The following is a 25,082-nucleotide window of genomic DNA, read 5'->3' as shown; positions in this document are numbered from 1 at the left end:
TTCCTTTCCTTTCCTTTCCTTTCCTTTCCTTTCCTTTCCTTTCCTTTTCTTTTCTTTTCTTTTCTTTCTCTTCTTTCTTTCTTCTTTTTCTTTTTTAAGACTGGGTCTTGCTCTGCTTCCCAGGCTGGAGTGCAATCTCTGCTCACTGCAACTTCCGCTATAAAATTCACCTATTTAAAAGTGGACAGTTAATGCTTTTTAATACGTTTATGGAATTCTGCAACCATAATGAAATTAGTGCATTTTCATGATCCCGAAAAAAAACCTCATACCTGTTAGCAGTTGCTCCCCATTCTTTTTCTCCTCCAGCCCAGGGCAACTACTAATCTGTCTCTATAGATTTACCTATTCTGGACATTTAATAGAAGGAAAATCATACCATATTGCAGTCTTTTGTGACTGGCTTCTTTCACTTAGTATGTTTTTGCAGTTCATTCATGTTATACCATTAATCAGTACTGGTGGACCGAATAGCCAGATTTCAAGTACTCGGTAGCCACATGTGACTAGTGGCTGCAGTACTGGATATCCTATCTAGAAACAAAAAACTCCCTAATAAACCAGCACATCATTCTTCAGGAGAAAATGGTAGGCCTTTATAATGCTTAAGCATAGCCCAGAAATATATGTGTGTGGGTTTTAACAAATAAATTCCATTTACAGGAGCTAACACTTAGAGGTTTAGCACATTTGGAAATAATTGCTACGAAAAAAAATTTTTTTAGAGGCAGTCTTGCTCTGTCACCCTGGCTGGAGTGGTGGTGCAATCATGGCTCACTGCAACCTTGAACTCCTGGGCTCAAGGGATCCCCTCACCTCAGCCTCCTAAGTAGCCGAGACTATAGACATGCCACTACACTTAGCTAAATTTTTTTTTTTTTTAAAGAGATAGGGTCTCACTACGTTGCCCAGGCTGGTCTAGGACTCATGACCTCAAGTGATCCTCCTGCCTTGGACTCCCAAAGCACTGGGATTACAGGCATGAGTCACTATACCTGGGCTAATATAAAAACCATTAAGAAAAACTAATGTCATGGTGTCATGTTGATAAATTCACATATATCTCAGTAGAACTGTTTGAAAATACATACCAAGTTCTGGAGACCTGGTTAAAAAAAAAGTTTATGTTGACTGCATGTTCAAATGATATTTTGAATGTATTAGGTTAAATAAAGCATGTTACTACATTAATTACATCTGTTTCTTTTTACTTTTTTTTTTTTTTTTTCCGAGATGGAATCTTGTTCTGTTGCCCAGGCTAAAGTGCAGTGGCCAGGCTGGAGTGCAGTGGCGCAATTTTGGCTCACTGCAAGCTCCGCCTCCCAGGTTCACACCATTCTCCTGCCTCAGTCTCCCGAGTAGCTGGGACTATAGGGGCCTGCCACCACACCCGGCTAATTTTGTTTTTGTATTTTTAGTAGAGATGGGGTTTCACCTTGTTAGCCAGGGTGGTCTCAATCTCTTGACCTCGTGATCCGCCCGCCTCAGCCTCCCAAAGTACTGGGATTACAGGCGTGAGCCACCACACCTAGCAATCTTCTTTTTACTTTTTCAGATGTGACTGTTTGAAAATTAAAATTCTGTGGCTTATATTTCTACTGGACAGTGCTCTTCTAGAAGCAAGCTCTATCAGGCTGTAATATCACAAAGTAATTTGTGTATCAATTTAGTGCTTTTGAATTTGTTTAAAGACAAATAGAGTTTGTTATTTATTTATTTTTTTTAATTTCCCAAACCCTTCTAGTCTCTTGAAAATGATGGGTTAATACAAAAGGCTCTTGGGACTGTTATGCCTAAAATATAAACTAAACTACTTCCAGATTCCATCTTCAACACTTCAGGTGTTGGTCAGGCCAAAATGCATGTTTGTTTCCAGAGTGACTGAGGGAATGGCTCAACTGAAATATTTATTTCAAAGTCCAGGTTCTAGGCTTAGAAATATGTTAATATCAAAGCCCCTAAATAAATTAATTTCCCAAGAAGAAAATCAAATAATCTTAACCAGAGTAAATTTATTTTTAAAATTTAAAAAACAACTTTCGGTGGGGCACAGTGGCTCACGTCTGTAATGCCAGCACTTTATAAGGCCAAGGCAGGCAGATCACCTGAGGTCAGGATTTCGATACCAGGCGGGTCAACATGGCGAAACTCCGTCTCTATTAAAAATACAAAATTAGCTGGGCATGGTGGCATGCACCTGTAATCCCAGCTACTCAGGAGGCTGAGGCAGGAGAATCGTTTGAACCAGGGAGGTGGAGGTTGCAGTGAGCCGAGATTGTGCCATTGCACTCCAGCCTGGGCAACAAGAGTGAAAACTCTGTCTCAAAACAAAACAAAACAAACAAAAAGAAAACACTTTCATCTGATCAATTTTAAGTGATGGCTAATACTTTTGATAGAGGTTTAAAATATGTCTGTTTACATACTGGTGCTAATAGACTGGAATTAGAAGACACAAATAATACACATCTGTGTTGCTTCTAGGCATGATTTGTATAACCCAAACTGGAAGAGGTCTGTGATTCTTTATGTGTTATTTTCAGTGGTGGTAGGGAGGGGCAGATTAGCTTCCTGATTATGCTGTGTCATGGTGTATGGAGCCATCTTGGACTGTAGCTTTATATCTGTCACTGGAAGAAACTGCAAAGAAGTAATTATATTTAAGCAGAACAACTTTAGCCTGAGGTTTCTTACTAATTTGTAGTCATTTATAAATAAACAAAAAAGTATACCAAATAGTGAATGGCTTAGGCTTTCTGGTAGGGAGTTAGGTACCTTTCTAACTCCTTGTCCCTAAAACTGCCCTAATGGAGAGTTCAGACGCGGGAAATAGCAAACTTCTTTTTCCTTCTGGATAGAAAGGAGATGTAATTAGTATCAAAGTTAAATTGAAAAAAGGCCAGTATGCTCAAGCCTGGGTGACAGAGCGAGACCCTGTCTCTTAAAAAAAAAAAAAAAAAAGCCAGGTGCAGTGGCTCCTGCCTGTAATCCTAGCACTTCGGGAGGCTAAGGCTTGAGGATCACTTGAGGCCAGGAGTTTGAGATCAGCCTGGTCAACATGGCAAAAACCCGTCTCTACTAAAAATACAAAAATTAGCAGGGTGTGGTGGCGTGTGCCTGTAATCCTAGCTACTTGTGGCTGAAGCTTGAGAATCGCTTGAACTCAGGAGATGGAGGTTACAGTGAGCCAAGATTGCACTACTGTACTCCAGCCTAGGCGACAGAAAAGGCAAAAACCTGAAAGTTCAAATTTGCTTGTGGGTTTGGTAATGCTACATCAGTTATATGTGACCATTTGGAATTAAAACACGTACACACTCATACACACATACTTGATCTGTGTGCTTTCTTGGCCTGTGCCTTCTGAAACGTTGTAGTTTTTTCATAACAAGAAGTACCAGATTTTATATACTGTGTGACTAAGGGAATGAGAAAATTCCATTGTATTTGACAGTTTAAATTTTCTCATCTTTTTTGTCTCTTACTAAGACTGCTGCCAGATTGGAAGGATTTCTTGTTCTTAGGTAGACATGTTACATCTGCTTACTACTTTCAGGGAGTATGCATGTTTGATGCTTTTTGCTTTGAGTTACTTGAGTACAAGGTTTTCTGAGTGTGAAGGGTCCAGTAAAGCCCACCAGAAAATAAGTCACATGATTCTTAATAATAGATTAACAAAAACGTAGCCTCTTTCCATTTTTGCTACTGTTATTAGGATAGTAGATCCAGAAACTACCATATTATGTTATGTTTTGTTTTGAGATGGAGTCTTGCTCTGTCACCAGGCTGGAGTGCAGTGATGCGACCTTGGCTCACTGCAACCTCCGCCTTCCGAGTTCAAGCGATTCTCGTGCCTCAGCCTCCCGAATAGCTGGGATTACAGACATGTGCCACATAGCCAGCTAATTTTTGTACTTTGAGTAAAGACAGGGTTTCACCATGTTTGCCACATTGGGCTCTGTCTGACCTCCTGATCTGCCTGTCTTGGCCTCCCAAATGCTGAATTACAGGCGTGAGCCACCGTGCCCAGTCCATATTATATTTTTAATGCCAAAGCTTAGAAGACTTCAAAAAAGTTTTTTTTTTAATTGTAGTAAAATATGCACAGCATAATATTTACCACTGTTTTTTTTTTTTTTCCTGAGACAGAGTTTCGCTCTTGCTGCCCAGGCTGGAGTGCAGTGGTCCGATCTCGGCTCACTGCGACCTCTGCCTCCTGGGTTCAAGCGATTCTCCTGCCTCAGTCTCCTGAGTAGCTGGGATTACAGCATGTGCCACCACGCTTGGCTAATTTTGTATTTTTAGTAGAGACAGGGTTTCTCCATGTTGGTCAGGCTGATCTCGAGCTCCTGACCTCAAGTGATCCACCCGCCTTGGCCTCCCAAAGTGCTGGAATTACAGACGTGAGCCACCGTGCCCGGCCTAATATTTACCACTTTAATCATTTTTTGTTTGTTTTACTTTTTTTTTGTTTGTTTGTATTTCTCTGTTACCCAGGCTGGAGTGCAGTGGCGCAGTCACCCCTAACTGCACCCCTAACCTCATGGACTCAAGCTACCCTCCCACGTAGCTGAGACCATAGGCGTGCACCACCATGCCCAGCTAATTTTTAATTTTTTTTTTCTTTTGTAGAGATGGTGTCTCTCTCTCTTGCCCAGGCTCATCTCAAACTCCTGGGCTCAAGTGATTCTTCTGCTTCAGCCTTCCAAAATGCTGGGGTTATAGGTGTGAATCACCCATGCCTGGCCTCATTTTAACCACTTTTAAGTGTATAATTCTGTGCCATTAAGTACATTCATATCGTGTGACCATCACCACTATCCATTACCGTTAAACAATAACTTCCATTCCTCCCTCTCTTAGCCTCTGCTGACTCCTGTTCTGCTTTCTGTCCCCATGAATTCTTGACATCTCTAGGTACCCATATACGTGGAACCACACAGCATTTGTCCTTTTGTGTCTGGCTTATTTCACTTAGCATCATATTGTCAAGGCTCATCTGTCTTGTTACATGTATCATAATTTCATTCCTTTATAAGGGTGAATAATATTCTTTCATTATTTTTGGATAAGCTTTAATTATCTACCAGATACCCTGTGGATCAACTATTAACATACTCCTTTTGCTTAACTCTACCAAAAGATCGTGGTAAACTTTAAAACATTAACTACAGCTGTAATTGGATCCCAAATATTTACTTATACGTAACCTTTTTTTTTGGGGAGACAGAATATCACTCTTTGCCCAGGGCGGAGTACAGTGGTGTGATCTCAGCTCACTGCAACCTCTGCCTCCCAGGTTCAAGCGATTCTCCCGCTCAGTCTCCTGAGTAGCTGGGACTACAGGCATGTGCCACCGTGCCCGGCTAATTTTTTGTAATATTTTTAGTAGAGATGGAGTTTCGCCATGTTGGCCAGGCTGGTCTTGAACTCCTGACCTCAGGCGATCCACCTGTCTTGGCCTCCCAAAGTGCGGGGATTACAGGCGTGAGCCACCACGCCTGGCCTATACTTAATCTTTCGTGAGCATGCTAACCACATAAAGCATTTTTTTTTTTTTTGAGACGGAGTCTCGCTCTGTCGCCCGGGCTGGAGTGCAGTGGCCGGATCTCAGCTCACTGCAAGCTCCGCCTCCCGGGTTTACGCCATTCTCCTGCCTCAGCCTCCCGAGTAGCTGGGACTATAGGCGCCCGCCACCGCGCCCGGCTAATTTTTTGTATTTTTTAGTAGAGACGGGGTCTTTAGTAGAGATGGGGTTTAGCCAGGATGGTCTCGATCTCCTGACCTCGTGATCCGCCCGTCTCGGCCTCCCAAAGTGCTGGGATTACAGGCTTGAGCCACCGCGCCTGGCTGGCCACATAAAGCATATTTAAGCACCATTTTAAACAGCATTTTCTGCCAAAATAAGGCACTTTTATAAAACGCAGTCTTTTAATGATTTTCTTTTTTTCCTCTCATTTATGTAAACTATTGGACTTGAGAATAGATGAGAAATAATTAAACTGATTAATTATTGCATTTGATTTTACCATCACTTTTTTTTTTTTTTTTTTTTTTTTTTTGGAGACAGTCTCACTCTGTCACCCAGGCTGGAGTGCAGTGGTGGGATCTTGGCTTACTGCAATCTCCGCCTCCCAGATTCAAGCAATTCTCCTGTCTCAGCCTCCCACGTCGCTGGGACTGCAGGTGCATGTCACCACTTGTCACCACTCCTGGCAAATTTTTGTATTTTTTGTAGAGACGTGGTTTCACTATATTGGTCAGGCTGGTCTTGAACTCCTGACCTCAGGTTATCCACCTGCCTCGGCCTTCCAAAGTGCTAGGATTACAGGAGTGAGCCACTGTGCCCAGCCTTTACCATTATTTTAGTGATCATCAACACTAAATCTAGTTAAGCCTAAATCTTACCTATTAATTTATTAGTTAAGTGGAGCCAGTACCTGCCTAAGGTTTAGATTTGTTTGATGTTTATAAATATTCAGAGGTGAAGTCTAGATGGAAAATAGGAGAGCTTTAAGAAGTTAATTTCTGAGGTCCAGATTTTGTACTAAGTAATCTTTAGGAAATGTTATTAGTTGTTTATATCAGCAACAAAGGGTCATTGTAGTCAGAAGAAAAATTACTAGCTTGGGCAACATAGTGAGACCCTGTTAACAAGAAATTTTAAGTGTTAGCCTTAACACTTAAAGTGTTAGCCTTAACACAGGTGGTGCATGCCTGTGGTCCTAGCTACTTAGGAGGCTGAGGTGGGAGGATTGCTTGAGCCCAGGAGGTTGAGGCTGCAGTGAGCCATGACTGCACCTCTGCACTCCAGCCTGGATGACAGAGCGAGACCTTGTCCCAAAAAGAAAAGAAAAGTTAGCGTTGGTGGTGGGTTATGGTTCTTTTTCCACCTCCACCTATGTCTAGTAAGAGAAAGCTTTCCTCCTTTGTCAGTTTCACTCTGCTAATTCAGTTAATCATTATCATATCAGCTCTTTTTCCATTAGAAATCTTTGTAGTTTCTGCTGATGGGAGAAATCTGATAGACCAAACAAAGTTGAAGTTAAAATATTGATTACATAATAAAAACGCCTTTTTTTGGGGGGGCGGGGGGAAATGGAGTCTCGCTCTGTGACCAGGCTGGAGTGCAGTGGTGCGACCCTGGCTCATGGCAACCTCCACCTCCTGGATTCAAGTGATTCTCGTGCCTCAGCCTCCCAAATAGCTGGGACTACAGGCGCACGCCACCACGCCCGGCTTTTGTTTTTTTTGAGATGGAGTTTCGCTCTCGTTGCCCAGGCTGGAGTGCAGTGGCACAATCTCGGCTAACCACAACCTCCGCCTCCCGGGTTCAAGCGATTCTCCTGTTTGTAATCCCGAGTAGCTGGGATTACAGGCGCCAGCCACTGCACCCGGCTAGTTTTCTATTTTTAGTAGAGACAGAGTTTCTCCAAGTTGGTCAGGCTGGCCTTCAAACTTCTGACCTCAGGTGATCCGCCCGCTTCGGCCTCTCAAAGTGCTGGGATTACAGGCGTGAGCTACCACGCCTGGCCTCATTTTTGTATTTTTTAGTAGAAACGGGGTTTCACCGTATTGGTCAGGCTGGTCTCAAACTCCTGACCTTAGGTGATCCACCTGCCTCGGCCTTCGAAAGTGCTGGAATTACAGGCTTGGGCCACCACACCTGGCCGCATTTTTGTGTTTTAATGTATCAACACAGCATTTTCTTAATACATGTTCTAAATTTAAAGAGTTTGGATAACTTTTCATTAACTTTGGCTCTAAAGGGCTTCATTGATGATTTATACAGTTGAGTCCTGCAATGCTTTCCCCAGTTAGGTCATAGTTGCACAGTCACCAGTTAGGTCTGACTCATTGCCCTGATGTCATCTCTGAGGAACTTTACCTGGGAAAGACAGATTGTGAAACCCCTTGATTGAGCAGAGCATTGTAGACAAAAAGCAGTAGGTAGCTTACTTTGACTGGTTTGAAATTCCTCATCTTTTTCTAAGGAACATAGAGAGTGACCACTAACTTTGTATTTTACTTCTTAATTTATCGTGTGTGTGTGTATAAAATAAAATTTACAATTTTAACCATTTTTAAGTGTTCAGTTCAGTGGCACTTAAATACATTGACATTATTTTGCAACCATCACTACCATCTTATCTCCACGTTTTCATCTTCCCCAACTGAAACTCTATACCCATTAAACAATAACTCCCAATTCTCCTTTTCCCCCAGCCCCTGACAACCACCATTCTATTTTCTGCCTTTATGAAGTTGACTACTCCAGGTACCTCCTATAAATGGAATCATACAATATGTTTTGGGTATGGCTGTTTATCTCATTTAGCATAATATCTTCAAGGTTCATTCATGATGTAGCATTTGTCAAAATTTCTTCTTCTTTTTTTTTTTTTTTCAGATAAGGTCTCACTCTGTTGCCCAGGCTGGAGTGCAATCTTGGCTCACTGCCACCTCCACCTCCCAGGCTCAAGCGATTCTCCTGCCTCAGGCTCCTGAGTAGCTGGGATTACAGTCATGCACCACTACTGCCCAGCTAATTTTTTTGGTTTTTAGTAGAGATGGGGTTTCACCATGTTGGCCAGGCTGGTCTTGAATTCCTGATCTCAGGTGATCCATCCACCTTGGCTTCCCAAAGTGCTGGGGTTACAGGCATGAGCCACTGCACCCGGCCAAAATTTGCTTTCTTTTAAAGGCTGAATAATACTCTATTTTATGTGTATACCATATTTTGTTTACTCATCTGTCGATGGACACTTGGGTTGCTTCCACCTTTTGGGTGTTGAACATGCTATGAATGTGAGTGTACAAATATCTATTTGAGTTCCTGTCTTCATTTCTCTTGTGTATATAACCATAGTGGAATTGCTGGTTCATGTGGTAAGTTAGCGTTTGGGGAACCCCATGGCTGTACCATTTTACTTTCCCACCAGTAATGTATAAGGGTTCCAATTTCTTCACATTCTTGCACTTGTTATTTGGTTTGCTTGTTTTTTTTAAGACAGGGTCTCACTTTGTCATCTAGGCTGCAGTGTAGTAGTGCGATTTTGGCTCACTGTCACCTTGACCTCCCAGGTTCAAACCATCCTCCTGCCTCAGCACCCCTGCCAAGTAGCTGGGATTATTGGCACATACCACCACGCCTGGCTAATCATTTTTGGTAATTTTTTGTAGAGACAGAGTTTCGCCATGTTGGCCAGGCTGGTCTTGGAACTCCTGAGCTCAAGTGATCTGCCTGCCTCACCCTTCCAAAGTGCTAGGATTACAGGCGTGAGCCACTGCACCCGGCAGTTTGTTTTTAATAGTAGCCATCTTAGTGGGTGTTAAGTGATGTGTCATGTGGTAGAGTTTTTTGTTTTTGTTTTTTTTAAGATCCAGGGTTTCACTGTGTTGTTCATGCTGAACTCGAACTCCTGGGCTCATGCTATCCTTCTGCCTCAGGCTCCCAAGTAGTGTCAACTACAAGTATGAGCCCAATTTCACATGGTTATGATTTGCATTTCCCTAATTATTAGATGTTGCGCATTTTTTCTTGTGCTTATCTGCCATTTATGTATCTTTGGAAAAATGTCTTTGAAGTCTTTGACCAGTTTTGAACAGGTTGATTTTTGTTGTTGAGTTGTAGTGTGGTTTCTATTGTTGTTGTTGTTGTTTTTTGAGAGAGAGTGTCACTGTCACCCAGGCTGGAGTGTAATGGCGCCATCTCGGCTCACTGCAACCTCCGCCACCTGGGTTCAAGCAGTTCTCCTGCCTCAGCCTCTTGAGTAGCTGGGACTACAGCCTCACACCACCATGCCTGGCTAATTTTTGTATTGTTAGTAGAGACTGGGTTTCAGCATATTGGTCAGGGTGGTCTTGAACTCCTGATCTCAGATGGTCCACCCTCCTCAGCCTGCCAAAGTGCTGGGATTACAGGCGTGAGCCACCACCCCTGGCCTGTAGTGTGCTTTTTAAAGGAAATTTAAAATGTCTTAAAATTATAAAGCGAAATACCCCATTAACCTTATTGTGTGAAATAGACCTTTTTCTAATTTCTTCTGAGCATTGTACTTTGGTGAGGAAAAATCTAATTGTGATATTAAACTACCACCTTCAGGCCTTAGGTTGAAGGTAAGGAAAGCTGTTGTACTATAAAAACCATTTCAATATGAATGGAATTGTTTTCATTGATGTAAACCTTATACCTAGAGTATGAGTAGCAATACTGTATATATTTTACTTACAACTTGTTTAAAAATTATCAAACGGTTTTGTCTATGAAGTACTGTGACCTTGGTATTGAATGGTGAAGTACATATTGTAAAAAAGTTGTTTATACTTTACCTTTTTATCATGTTTTCCAAAATCAAGTGACACCAGAGTGTTTTAGATCTCAGCTTCTTCTTGAGGAAGTCTGATTTTCAGAAGTTTACATTTTTTTCCTACAATTCAAAGATTTTTATGAAATGATACATTAGTAATGAGGAAGAATAATCAACGTTAAGGATCCTGCATTTGGCTCACAGCTTGGAATTAGCATGTTGGCTTTTCAAAAGACAGGAAAGCAGTCCAAGAAATAACATAGGCCAGGGTTTTTCAGCCTTGGCACTGTTCACATTTGAGACCAGAGAATTCTTTGTTGGGACTGTCCTGTGCACTGTAGGGTACTTAGCAGATGCCGGTAACCCTACCCCACCCCACTCCTACTGTGACAACAAAAATGTTGTAGAACCCTGCTAAACTAGTAGGTACCTTGAAAGATCATGAGGTCTGCTAACCACTAGGGAAATTCAAGTTAAGAGGCAAAATGAAGTATCTTGGCAAGTCACCCAGTTGATTATTTCCCTGTTATTTTTTGGAGTAAAAAAAAGAATGGAGGCTTGAGTCAGGTGTGGTGGTGTGTGCATATAGTTCCAGCTTCTTCTAGGGTGACTGAGACAGGAGGATGTTGAGCCCAGGAGTTTGAGGCCAGCCTGGGCAACATAGTAATACCTCGTCCCTTAAAAAAAAAAAAAAAGGTGTCAGGGCGGCCGAGGCAGCAGAATTGCTTGAACCTGGGAGGCAGGGGTTGCAGTGAGTCAAGATTGCGGCCGCTGTACTCCGGCCTGAGGGAAAGAGTGAGACTCTGTCTAGGGGAAAAAAAAGAGCTGGGTGTGGTGGCTCATGCCTGTAATGAGCCAGGAGGCCGAGGTCAGCGGATTGTTTGAGCTCAGGAGTTCGAGACCACCCTGGACAACGTGGCATAGACCCTGTCTCTACTAAAAATGCAAAACAAAAACAAAAACAAAAAACAAAAAACAAAAAACCCAGTTGGGCGTGGTGGTCCATACCTGTGGTCTGTGGTCCCAGCTACCCAGAAGGCTGAGGTGGGAGGATCATTTGAACCTGGGAATAGGAAGTTGCAGTGAGCCAAGATCTCGCCACTGCACTCCAGCCTGGGTGACAGAGTGAGACTCCATCTCAAAACAACAACAACAACAACAAAAAAGGCTTAAATTCAGGTTACATCAGAAGTGGTAGGGTTGAAAATGGTAGTAGTGTCACATCAGACTGCTGAACTGTTTTTAAAACTTTCTAGGCTTAAGACTTTACATTTTAAAATTATCGGGCTTTCGTTTATTGTGGATAATATCTACTGAAATTTAAACTTTAAAATTTTTGCTTTAGTGAGAATGACATTTTATTTTTTGAAAAGCTTTTATTTTTTACTTATTTATTTATTTTTTTGAGACAGTCTGGAGTGCAGTGGCATGATTTCAGCTCCCTGCAACCTCCACCTCCTGGGTTCAAACCATTCTCGTGCCTCAGCCTCCCAAGTAGCTGGGACTGTAGCCATGTGCCACCACGCCCAGCTAATTTTTGTATTTTTAGCAGAGTTGGGGGTTTGCCATGCTGGCCAGGCTGATTCAAACTCCTGACTTCAAGTGATCTTCCTGCCTCACCCTCCCAAAGTGCTGGGATTACAGGCATGAACCACTGTGCCCGGCCTGAAAATCTTTTAAATGTCTGGTTTAGTAAGATAGTTAAGAGTCTCATAACCAATTCTGTATTCAAACTGTGATTATAAGGTTTTTTGGGTGAAGTATATGAAGAAAATCTGGCCTCACAGATACACAGTTGAAATAGGGAAGGTCTCACAGATCTCCTAAAAGGATTTTGGGTCCTCACAGGTCCTCTTATACTTAGATAACTGCTGCACTAGAAAGATACAATTTGGACTTATAAAAAAAAAATGAGATGTGGAAGTATTATTACTTGGTGTGGTGATGCATTCTGTTTAAGAGATTATGGGCCAGGAATGGTGGCTCACACCTATAATCTGTACTTTAGAGGCCGAGGTGGGCAGGTCGTTTGAGCCCAGGAATTGGAGATCAGCCTGGGCAACAAAATAAGACCCCATCTCCACAAAAAATAAAATAAATAAAAGTTAAAATAGATGATTATTCTAATAGAAATTAGATAAGGACCAGTGGTCACCCAAACCTGATTGAAAATCTTTTGACCCCAATTATATATTGACCCAAATTATATATTGATTATATGGAGAGAAAAATTATTAGCTATCTGATGGGTAGGGAGATACCTGGTTATGACATATGGGCCCTTCTAACTGTCTTAGTTGCAATATTTTCTAATTGCCCTGATTGCTCCTTTCTAAAAATATTGGTTTATGCCAGAGTTTTGTTTCTCAACTTCATTTGGTTAAATGCTTTTTAATCTTCCAGCTTAAAAAAAAAACAGTATAGATGCATATTTGCCATAAGTAAATGTTTACAAATAATACAGGGATACAGAAGTCAGTAATTAGATGTCACTCTTGTATGTTAACAAATATAGCCTGAGTCATCTTATAAATAGCATACCCAGTGCCTTGGCATTTTCAGTGGTAAACGTCAAATGCTCATGTAGTTCTATGTGTAAAATGGCTGCAGGAATAGGGTTAGTAGATGATATGATATCATTATTTGGTTTATGAGAATCCTAGCATCGTATATTCTGTTTGTTTATCAAGAATTGTTATGTAACCAGTTGCCTACTCTTATATTTCTTCATAAGGAAATACTGGTCAGATCTACTTCATCATTTTTTTCAATAATTACAAATTATAAGAAATAATTTGTCCTTAATTGTCTTTGGAAATGTGGTTAGGAAAAGTGTAACTAGATTTCTTTTAAATTGTGTTCCAGCCCAGGCTGGAGTGCAGTGGCACGATCACACCTCACTACAGCCTTGACCTCCTGGGCTTAGGTGATCCCTCCTACCTTAGACTCCTAGGTAGTTGGGACCACAGGCACATGCCACCATGCCTAATTTTTTGTAGAGATGGGTTTTGTCCTGTTGCCCAGGCTGGTCTCAGACTCCTGGGCTCAAGTGATCTGCCTGCCTTGGCCTCCCAAAGTGTTGTGCCTGGCCTCAAATTGTTGTTGTTTTTGAAGAGACTGGGGTCTTGCTATGTCATGTGCATGCTGGTCTCAAACTCCTGAGCTCAAGGGATCCTCCTGCCTCAGCTTCCAGAGTAGCTGGGACTATGCACCATGCCTGGCTTCCAGTTCCTTAGAATGATAACTTTTAATTGATATTGAACATGTGATATTGTTGTGCTTGGGTAAATTCCACTTTCTTAAAACAATTAGTCAATACACCATTATTACTACTTCTTTTAAGACAACTCAGATTAGCTTCTGATGAACTATTTTTGGCTTTTAAGAAACAATTGAATACTATATCATACATTTTGATGAACTGTTGTGATTCTTTAGCTCTAACAAAATTATGAACATAAAAATTAAAATGGACAAGAATTCCAGGCATTTGGGCCTTCTGTCAATTTTGTACGACTGAAAAGTATTGGGGGGCCTACACTCATGCCCTCATTTTAATTCAGGATCTTGAAATCCATGGTACGTTGCAGTTTACAAGGCAGGTGGATCACTTGAGGTCAGGAGTTCGAGACCAGCCTCACCAACATGGTGAAACCCTGTCTCTACTAAAAATACAAAATTAGCTGGGCATGTTGACCAACAAACTACTTGGGAGCCTGAGGCAGGAGAATCACTTGAACCTGGGAGGCGGTTGCAGTGAGCTGCACTCTAGCCTGGGCAATAAGAGCGAAACTCCATCTCAAAAAAAAAAAAAAAAAGTGAACTAAAAACTTGTACCATTTTTTATTGTTTCATAATTCATTTTAAAACCAGTCTTCCCTTCTAGTTGCCACCTCACATTAATCAGCAGATGATTCTGAAAGTTAAATTCTACATTTTGTTTCAGAATTGGTGTGGCAGCAGGGGATTCACCCAAAGAGAGTGTGATAATTTTTTTTTTTTTCTTTTTTGAGGTCTCAAACTTCTGACCTCAGGTAATTCACCCGCCTCGGCCTCCCAAAGTGCTGGGATTACAGGCATGAGCCACCGTGCCTGTAATAATGTTTATAATAATGGCCTGTGATAATGTTTATTATAATAAATCTGTTTAAATGTTTATAGTATAAACATATATAAATGTTTATAATAAATCTGATTTCTACCATTATTTTTGTACTTCATTTTAAAGGCATCGTCACCACTGATTATCTTTTCTCTCTCTTTCTTTTTTTTCTGAGATGGAGTTTCGCCCTTATTGCCCAGGCTGGAATGCAATGATGCAACCTTGGCTCACTGCAACCTCTGCCTCTTGGGTTCAAGTGAATCTCCTACTTCAGCCTCCAGAGTAGCTGGGATTACACGCACACGCCACCACACCTGGCTAATTTTTGTATTTTTAGTAGAGATGGTGTTTCACCATGTTGGCCAGGCTGGTCTCAAACTCCTGACCTCAGGTGATCTCCCTGCCTCAGTGTCCCAAAGTGCTGGGATTACAGGTGTGAGCCACTGCACCCAGCCGCCTCCATTTTTATTTTTATTTTATTTTATTGTATTTATATTTTGAGATGGAGTTTCGCTGTTGTTGCCCAGGCTGGAGTGCAATGGCACGATCTCGGCTTACTGCAACCTCCGCCTCCCAGGTTCAAGTGATTCTCCTGTCTCAGCCTCCTGAGTAGCTGGGATTACAGGCATGGACCACCATGCCTGGCTAACTTTTGTAATTTTAGTAGAGATGGGGTTTCACCACGTTGGCCAGGCTGGTCTCACACTCCTGACCTCAGGTGATCCATCTGCCTTGGCCTCCCAAAGTGCTTGGATTACAGGTGTTAGCTGCCGTGCCTGGCCTTCATTTTTATAATACAAGCTTGTGTAGAACTTTTTGTTGCCTTATTAATGATTTCTTTCTTTTTTTTTTTTTCTTTTTTGAGACAGAGTCTTGCTCTGTCCCCAGGCTGGAGTGGGGTGGTGCAATCTTGGCTTACTGCAACTTCCGCCTCCCAGGTTCAAGCAGTTCTCCTGCCTCAGCCTCCTGAGTAGCTGAGACTATAGGCGCACACCACCACACCCAGCTAATTTTTTTGTATTTTTAGTTGAGATGGGGTTTCACCATGTTGGCCAGGATGGTCTCGATCTCTTGACCTCCTGATCTGCCTGCCTCGGCCTCCCAAAGTGCTGGGATTACAGGCATGAGCCACCGCGCTTGGCCCTTATTAATGATTTCAATAGCCATACATTTTGCTTTTGCTCGTGATTGTTTACCTCTGTAACCACTGTTGCTAAGGAAGTTTGGTGTATATAATATTGGTAGTATTGTAATTAAAATATTTTCCTTAATGTTTATGATTATTGCCATTGACTAAGTTGATAAGTCACATAACATTCTATACTGTCATCTGGTGGCCTTGTGAATAATCTTGTATTAATATTACTTGGAGTATTTAACGTGTATAAAAAGTATCTTTCCTTCTGTGCTAAAAACAGAAGATAATTTCATTAAACCCTAATATCAATGACAATATCGTATTCAGGATAGTATTTACTTAATACTAGTAACACTGCTTTTGCTGGATGATCGGCAATCATTTTTTCCTCTTATAGATGGGAAAACTAAACCTAAGTCATTCATAAGGGGCCTAGCAATGACAGCTTATGATTTTATCTCAAGGCCTTTATCCCTAGTAGTTTGTACTGACAGAGGTTTATTTTCCTGCATTTCAAACCACTATCAGAAAATGCTGATAACCTTATTAAGCTTTTTCTTTTCTTTTCTTTTCTTTTTTTTTGAGACAGTTTCACTCTGTCGCCCAGGCTGGAGTGCGGTGGCGCAATCAGGGTTTAATGCAGCCTCTGCCTCCCTGGTTCAAGTGATTCTCATGCCTCAGCCTCCCGAGTAGCTTGAATTACAGGCATGTGCCACCAAGCCCGGCTAATTTTTGTATTTCTAGTAGAGATGAGGTTTCACCATGTTGGCCAGGCTAGCCTCGAACTCCTAACCGCAAGTGATTCATCTGCATTGGCCTCCCAGATTACAGGCGTGAGCCACTGCGCCTGGCATGTTTTCATCTTTTTTTTTTTTTTTGAGACAGGGTCTCACTCTGTTGCCTAGGCTGGAGTGCAGTGGTGTGACCATGGCTCACTGCAACCTCAAACTCCTAGGCTCATGTGATCCTCTGCCTCAGCCTCCCAAGTAGCTGGGATTACAGGTACGTGCCACCATGCCCAGCTAATTTTTTAATTTTTCTTCTGTAGGGATGGGGTGTTGCTATGTTGACCAGGCTGGTTTTGAACTGCTGGCCTCAAGCAGTCCTCCTGCCTTGGCCTCTCAAAGTGGTAGGATTACAGGAACTAAGCCACTGCACTCAGTCAAGTTTTCATCTATTGCTGTAACATGTGAGAGCTAAAAATGGTGTGTAAATTATTAGTTTTCTAGAAACATCTTTAGTTTTCTATAAGAAAACATAGAATTTATTTAGCTTTTAAAAAATGCTATAGCAGCTGGATACGTTGGCTCACGCCTGTGTTTCCCAGCACATTGGGAGGCCGAGGTGGGCGGATCACTTGAGGTCAGGAGTTCGAGACCAACTTGGGCAACATGGAGAAACCCCATCTCCACTAAAAATACAAAAAATAGCTGGGCACGGTAGTGCATGCCTGTAATTCCAGCTACTCAGGAGGTTGAGGTATGAGAATCACTTGAACCCGAGAGGTGGAGGTTGCAGTGAGCCACGATCACACCACTGCACTCCAGCCTGACTGTCTCAAAAGAAAAAAAAGGGCTGTAGCAAATTTTTTTCAACCTAGATTTGGACTCATTTGTCTGGATGGATTAGTGATTGTCCTGAATATGAGAGCTGTAGTTCTAGTGCGAAGACAGAAACTACCCTGGGTCTTGTCCTGCAGCTAGTGTGCTTAAGATGGATTCACCACTCAAAATGATTTGCTTGAAAGGTGAGGGCTTTATAACATGGAGGAGAATATGAAGCAAAATTTCAGAAAGATAGTAAAATCTGTAAATAACTTTTTATTAACCTATTTGAGAATGCCATAAAAGCAAGCCACAAGAGTCTTGCATGTCCAGTACTGAAAGGAGAATTTTGTGTTTCTCACATAGTTCTTAGGCATAATAAACTTTTTTATATGAACTTGCATTGAGAAGTAAGGCATAATAAACTTATTTAAATATATTTTTTTCTTAATTTGACTGTGTAAGTAGCATTTCCTTCTTGTCCTTCACTTGACTATCTTTCTGTTTGAGGATTTTATGAAACTGAAGAGATTAGTTTCATTTACTATCACTTTTCCATGTTATCCACAGTGAAGAAAGCCTAAAGTAACATGACTCTAGTAACTTACATAATATTTATTCATTAGCCCTTCAGTAATTTAAAAATTGCATCTACCTGGAAAATTATTTTAGGTATTGTTTTCCTAAAAATTACCCATGAGGTAGTAGTGCTACTACTACTACTAATAGTAACTGAGCAGTACTGCTTCGTTTATTTGTTTGTTTTAAAAACAAGGCCTGACTCTGTTACCCAGGCTGGTCTCAAACTCCTGGCTTTGAGCAATCCTCCCGCTTCTGCCTCCCAAAGTGCTGGGATCATAGGAGTGAGACACCACATCTAGCTCTGTTTTATTTATTGGATACCTGTCATATTCCAAACTCTGTAAACTCGTGCGTTGTTTTATTTAATTCTTTTTTTTCTTTCTTTTTTTTTTGAAGACGGAGTCTTGCTCTGTCACCCAGACTGGAGTGCAGTGGCATGATCTTGGCTCACTGCAACCTCAGCCTCCCGTGTTCAAGTGATTCTCTTGCCTCAGCCTCCCGAGTGGCTGGGACTGCAGGTGCACGCCACCACACCCACCTAATTTTTATATTTTTAGTAGAGACGGGTTTTCACCATGTTGGCAAGGATGATCTCAATTTCTTGACCTCACCTGCCTCGGCCTCCCAAAGTGCTGGGATTACAGGCGTGAGCCACTGCGCCCCGACTGTTTTATTTCTTAACCCTGTGATATAGGTACTATTATTGATTATTTTCATTTTACACATTTGATATTGGGGGAAATTGGGTATGATGAAATTTTAGAAATACTATTTTCATTTAGTTTTATTATGTTGGCTGAGAGTCCTGTGTTCCATGCAGTAACTTTGGGCATAAAATTATGATAGGAAACCTATTTCAAAGGTGTTAAGTGGTTTGTCCACTTACACGTGCTATATGTCTGATCCAAGATTTGAATCTAGACCTCTGAATCCCAAACCCATATACTTACTATTATTATTATTACACTAAGTGAATTGAATTCACTAGTCTTACTTCATTTGAAAAAATTTGTTCACGCTATTAATAGAATGCAACACTTGCATTGGTGGTACGTGGTGGTAAATGAAGATTATACTTTTGTGCTTCTGCATGTTTATCGTCTTCTGCCACCTCTGAAGGTAGAGTATGAGATAGATGTGTAGAATGCAGGGCCTCCAGAAATTCCAGCCCGAAAGTTTAGACCTGTTAGTTATTTTAAGTAGTTTTCTAATGCTGCTCATTTACTGTTTGTCTTTTCACTGAAGTTTGTTGTTGTTGCCTTTTTGCAGCAGTGATTCCAGCAGTAGTTCAAGTGATGATTCTCCAGCTCGATCAGTTCAGTCTGCAGCAGTCCCAGCACCCACTTCGCAGTTGCTTTCATCTCTGGAAAAAGATGAGCCCCGTAAAAGTTTTGGGATCAAGGTCCAGAATCTTCCAGTACGCTCTACAGGTAAAATTTTGTGTGAATGTCCTTTCCTCTGTGCTACTACTGAGGAATGAGGTATAATACTGCATTGCATTGAAATAACTTTGGACATAAAATTGTGATGGAAAACCCATTTCAAAATATTAACGTTTTAAATGAGGAAACCCATGAATAATGGAAAAGTCTGCTTAAGCTATTCTGCGGTCTCTCCTTTACTCGTAATATTTTTGATTGACAGCTGACCATAATATACTGTTACTCCTACATTAGTCATGTTGAGCATGTAAACAAGTTAAAACTGTTAGTATATAGTCATACCAACAAAGACCAAATTAAGTATTTCTTAGCTAAGTGTATTTTAGTGATTGCTTAAATTATGTATTAAAATAGCCTAAAAACTTACGTATCAGGTTTGTGAATAGAGTTATTGAGACATCAGTGTTGATGAGCTTTTGATTTAGAGTACTTGGTAATTTAGAAATGGACAAGGGAGTAAAATTGGCTTGCCTTTCTATACACCTTTTATATTTCTGATAAAGCAAATTAACACAAGACCCCCAGATGGTATGATTCATCTGTAAAGGATATTAAAATTGTGTCTCACACAATTTTATCATTGAGATGATCCTTAGAAAGTTAGAAAGATGCCTTTCCATTTCAAGTCTTTAACACTTTATGAATATATATACAAAATTTTTATTATGAAACATACCCCAAAGTAGAAGGAATAGCAAAATGAACTCCCCGTATATCCAAGATTCAGAAATCATCATTTTGCCATTTTTGCTTTATCTGTTTCCTGTCTTCCTGCTTTCGTACTCTTTTTTTTTTTTTTTTTTTTACCTTTAGGGTGAATCCTTGATGTTGTTTTATTTCACACCCACTTACAGATATATATTTATGTATATATCTATAATATATAAGGGCATTTTTCTGGATAACCACAGTATCATTCTTACCTAACAAATAACCAATACTATCATCTAACACTTAGTTTATTTTCAGACTTGTACAATGATCTCCAAAATGTGTTTTTGGAGCTTGTTTGAAAAAGTAATGTTTTAATGACAATAAAACTTAAGTCACATCTCAGGCTAGATCCATTTGTGGTTCATAAGCATGATTATTGGGTTTTCATGCCGTGTGCGGTGTGCCTCCTTCAAACCTTGTTATGACATTGGCATATTACTTATCTGACATGAACAAAAAAATGAGAAAATCAGGCTAAAGATTTAGTAGGTTGCTTATTGAGTTATAATTAAATTAGAAGAATTAATAACTCGGTTCTGTTTGGGAATTCAGATACAAGCCTTAAAGATGGCCTTTTCCATGAATTTAAGAAATTTGGAAAAGTAACTTCAGTGCAGATACATGGAACTTCAGAAGAGAGGTATGGTCTGGTATTCTTTCGTCAGCAAGAGGACCAAGAAAAAGCCTTGACTGCATCAAAAGGAAAACTTTTCTTTGGCATGCAGATTGAAGTAACAGCATGGATAGGTCCAGGTAAGACACAAGCAAGCTGAGTTTGAGTTACACATCATACACACTGTTTGTGTTGCAGTGTATGAGAAGGCAGCATATGATCCTGAATGAGGACACTATTCTGACTTTATTTATTGACATGTTTCCATTGTCTTCTGTTTTAAAAGATGATTCTATTTATTGTTAAACTTAATAAAAAGCATTGTTTTGGTTAGGGAGGATAGATTTTTCTGTTGCTATAATGGAGACTTGGTAACTTTTAAGAGTCTGAAAGGCAGAACTGTAGACCCTTAATAAGTCCAGCCTTCCCAAAAGGATTGAATTTATCAAAACTAGGAGGTAGCTTCTAGGAGTGTGACAACAGAATTACCCTGAATTAGAAAGGAAACTACTTCTGGCTGGGCGCGGTGGCTCATGCCTGTAATCCCAGCACTTTGGAGACTGGATCATCTGAGGTCAGGAGTTCAAGACCAGCCTGGCCAACATGGTGAAACCCTGTTTCTACTAGAAATACAAAAATTAGCTGGGCGTGGTGGCGCACACCTGTAATCCCAGCTACTTGGGAGACTGAGGCAGGAGAATCGTGTGAACCTGGGAAGAGGAGGTTGTAGTGAGCTGAGATCGCATCACTGCTCTCCAGCCTGGGCGACAGAGCAACATTGCATCTCAATAAATAAATAAAATAAAAAGAAAAAAGAAGGTAAACTACCTCTTAGTATTGATGTGAGGGACTTGTTAGACCAATTTTATTTCTATTATGCCAAATACAAATTGGGTCTGTTTTTCCAGCTTGCATGACCTTGAAGACAGAGTAATAGGAATAAGCCTTATCGGTGCAACCCGCTGAGAATTTCCAGGGAACATTTTATTATCTTGAACCTACCTGTGAAACCTGTTGTAAGGCAGGAAATCTCACACATGGCTTGCATCGGCATTTCTCCTGTTTCAGGACCATCTGCAGTACTTGTTTAAAAATGCAGACTCTTTAACTCTGCTCCAGCTTACTGATTCAGAATTTACACACTTAAGTTTGGGAACCCCTGATTTAAGAGAACTTGTGAGTAAATTTGTAAAGGAATCAATAGAAGCATAAAAAAATTTATGGTCACCTTATGAAGCTGAGACAATTGAACTTTAAGACTTTTAAGTGGAATTTGTAGGGTAAACATGGCCTGTTATAGGATAAATATGAATATTCTCAGAATTCATTTATTAGACAATTAAAAAGAAAAAAAATGTAGTTCCCCTGATGAGGATGCACAAATATATTATTTGCATAGTAAAACTGGCATGGAATTTTTAGGGTGATCACTGCAAAATGGTCACTCTGATGTTACCATGAAACATAACAATTCAAAGGATAATAGGTTAAGCCTTCACAGACCTTCTTGCATCAAGTTTGAGATGGACTGCCCTAAATTTTACTAAGCTAAGAGCAACTCCATGAGTTCTTTAAAATTTAACACATTTGGAACAGGTCAGAACTGCTTGAGAAACATTTAGAATGTCATATGATCTATATACATTTCTAGAGCCAATTATAATTTATAATTATTAAGTAAGGAAGATCTCATCCAGGGCATTCAGTATGTAACTTTTATCTCTAGATGGTAGGGCTAGCTTGAGATTTTTACTGTAAAAAGCTTTTGACCTAGATGTTTAGCACCTAGGAAGTAGGATTTACCTACTTGCCAGTGAAAATTTTGAGAAGTTTGGTTGGTTCAAACATAAGAAAAGCTAAATAATTTTCCCAGATAGGACAACATTAAATACCAGTTAAATGGGATATGTGAAAACAGTTGAATTTTGAGTATGGAGACTTAGTTGGAATTATGCTGTCAGATGGTTAAATCATGAATATTATATTGAAATGTATTAAGCTGATTGCTTAGGTCAAGGATTATTTTCAAAGATCCAAATCCAAGAAACCTAACTTTGCATACAGACCCCTTGGTGGCCTCTAAGATTTCTTTTCCCATACATTGCATTACAGTCCCCTAAACGTGAAATTACAGGTTCAAGAAATTTTTTCCCAAATGTGTGTGGACATTAAGACTTTGACTGGTTGTGAAGGTTAAGTGGACTACACATGAAAAACTTTTTTTTTTTTTTTGCTAACTGAATTTCCGATCTTGAAAATTTGCTGCTGAGCGTGGTGGCTCACACTTTGATTGATTGATTGGAGTCAGGGTCTTACTCTCTGTTGCCACCCAGGCTGGAGTGTAGTGTCATAATCATGGCTCACCAAAACCTCGGCCTCCTGGGCTCAAGTGAACCTCCTGCCTTGGCCTCCCAAAGTGCTAGGATTATAGGCATGAGCCACCATGCCTGACCAAGCTCATGCCTATAAACACTGTGGGAGGCTAAGGTGGGAGGATCGCTTGAGCCCAGGAGTTTGAGATGAGCCTGGGCCACAAAGTGAAACCCCATCTCTACAAAAAATAAAAAATCAGGCCCTGTAGTCCCAGATACTTGGGAGGCTGAGGTGGGAGGATTGCTTAAGCCCAGGAGTTTGAGGCTGCAGTAAGCTATGATCCCACCACTGCACTCCAGCCTGTGCAACAGAGCAAGACTCTGTCTCCAAGGAGGAGAAAGAAAGAAAGTAAATGTACCAGGCCATTTGGTGGGAATGAAGCCGTTACAGATTTTAATAGTTGCAAATCATGCTTTCCTCTTGTGATTCTGCCTTTCAGAGCACAAACCTCAATATTCTATCTGAATTTTTTGAAATATTCTTAAATGTCTGCCCACGTTTAAGACCAAATTGAGCTTAAAATGAGATATATTCCTTTGACATGTGCAGAATGTATGGAGACAACTATTATGAGCCCTGGGCAATTTCTGGGTCCACCTGAGTTTGTGAAAGTACATCATAGTCCGATTGATGAAAGTGTTAAGATTAATTGAGCTACCATTGGAGCCATCAGTCTGGACTCAGAAGTGAGATGTATTCTGACTTAACTCAAGGTCCCTGAAATTGAGTTTTTAAAAATACCAGTGTGGTTGACGTTATCAGTAGTTCGATGGCTGACCCTAAATGCTTCATTTCAGTAAAGTTGATTAAATCTTTGTTTAATGGCTTTGTTTTACATTAAGAAAAAAGAACACACAGTAGTTTCCTATAATTGTTATCTGCAAAACCTTGAGTGTTCCTGCCTTAGACCAAGTTTATAAATGGAGATTCAGAGAAAGGCTATGATAAATTAGAAGTTAAGCCAGGGTTTTTGATCATAAGAAATAGAGGCTGGATGTAGTGTCTCACCTGTAATCCCAGCACTTTGGGAGGCTGAGGTGGGTGGATCACCCGAGGTCAAGAGTTCGAGACTAGCGTGCCCAACATGGTGAAACCCTGTCTCTACTAAAAATACAAAAAATTAGCTAGGCGTGGTGGCGGGTGCCTGTAATCCCAGCTACTTGGAAGGCTGAGGCAGGAGAATTGCTTGAATCCAGGAGGCAGAGATTGCTCCACTGCACTCCAGCCTGGGCAACAAGAACGAAACTCCATCTCAAAAAAAAAGGAAAGAAGTCGTAACAATCACTTAACCTCTTTCTGTTTGTCATTGGGGACAATGCAATATCAAAAGATATTTAAAACATACTGCTTTAATCAGTTTTCATAGTTGCTCTTATATCTAAAATTTCTGCATTTAGACAGTTGATTTATTGTGTTAGTATGAGGGGGCGAAATGCTACATATCTTGTAAAACGTTGAAAAGTAAATGAAATTAAACAAACAATGAAGGTGGACTATTTTCAGCTGAGTTTTTATATCTATTTCAGAGTGTAGTTTTATACTCCAAATTGAGAGCCTGCTACGTAATTTTGGAAATTAGGATTAGGCTCAAATAATTAATTACCATTTTTGCTGGGGTTTAAAATCTATTTCCGTGTCAGTGATTACTTTTAAAACAAATCAGGCCAAGTGCAGTGGCTCACGCCTGTAATCCCAGCACTTTGGGAGGCTGAGGCAGGAGGATTGCTTCAGACCAGCCTGGGCAACAAAGTGAGTCCTTATCTCTATGGCGTGGGGGGAAAAAACTAGCTAGGCATGGTGGCATGCACCGGTGGTCCCAACTACTTAGGAGGCTGAGGTTGGAGGATTGCTTGAGCCTGGGAGGTTGAGGCTCCAGTGAGCCATGATCGTGCCAGTACACTCCAGTCTGGGTGGCAGAGCAAGACTCCGTCCCAAAAACAACAACAGATCACCTTAGCAAAGATATCTGTTTTATTTTTTCTATTTTATTTTTGAGACAGGTTCTCTCATTCCCATCACCCAGGCTAGAGTGCCGTAGCATGATCACAGTTCACTGCAGCCTCGACTTCTCATGCTCATGCTATTCTCCCACCTCAGCCTCCTGAGTAGCTGAGAATACAGGTCGTGCGCCACCATACCTGGCTTATATTTTTTTTTTTTGGTAGAGATGGGGTTTCAACATGTTGCCCAGGCTAGTCTCAAACTTGGGGGCTCAAGCGATCTTCCCACCTTGGCATCTTAAAAGTGCTGGAATTACAGGCGTG

The 25,082-nt window shown here is 40.8% G+C and overlaps 1 protein-coding gene and 1 non-coding gene across 3 annotated transcripts in view; both read left to right on the top strand.

Moving 5' to 3' along the window:
* SPEN (spen family transcriptional repressor) overlaps nucleotides 1–25,082 on the top strand; it is a 100,665-nt gene that overhangs the window by 50,299 nt on the left and 25,284 nt on the right. For both annotated transcript variants that reach the window (XM_023193503.2, XM_023193504.2), the window contains 2 exons: nucleotides 18,946–19,106; nucleotides 20,385–20,585. In XM_023193503.2, coding sequence (XP_023049271.1) covers nucleotides 18,946–19,106; nucleotides 20,385–20,585 — 362 coding nt within the window. The remainder of the gene's footprint in view (nucleotides 1–18,945; nucleotides 19,107–20,384; nucleotides 20,586–25,082) is intronic.
* Nucleotides 20,181–20,281, top strand: LOC111527309. The gene has a single exon (XR_002726621.1). It is a non-coding gene; the product is annotated as a small nucleolar RNA U13 (small nucleolar RNA).

Source organism: Piliocolobus tephrosceles, chromosome 1, assembly GCF_002776525.5.
Source record: "Piliocolobus tephrosceles isolate RC106 chromosome 1, ASM277652v3, whole genome shotgun sequence".
In the NCBI taxonomy this organism is placed as follows: Eukaryota; Metazoa; Chordata; class Mammalia; order Primates; family Cercopithecidae; genus Piliocolobus; species Piliocolobus tephrosceles.
This window is presented reverse-complemented; position numbering and strand designations above follow the sequence as displayed.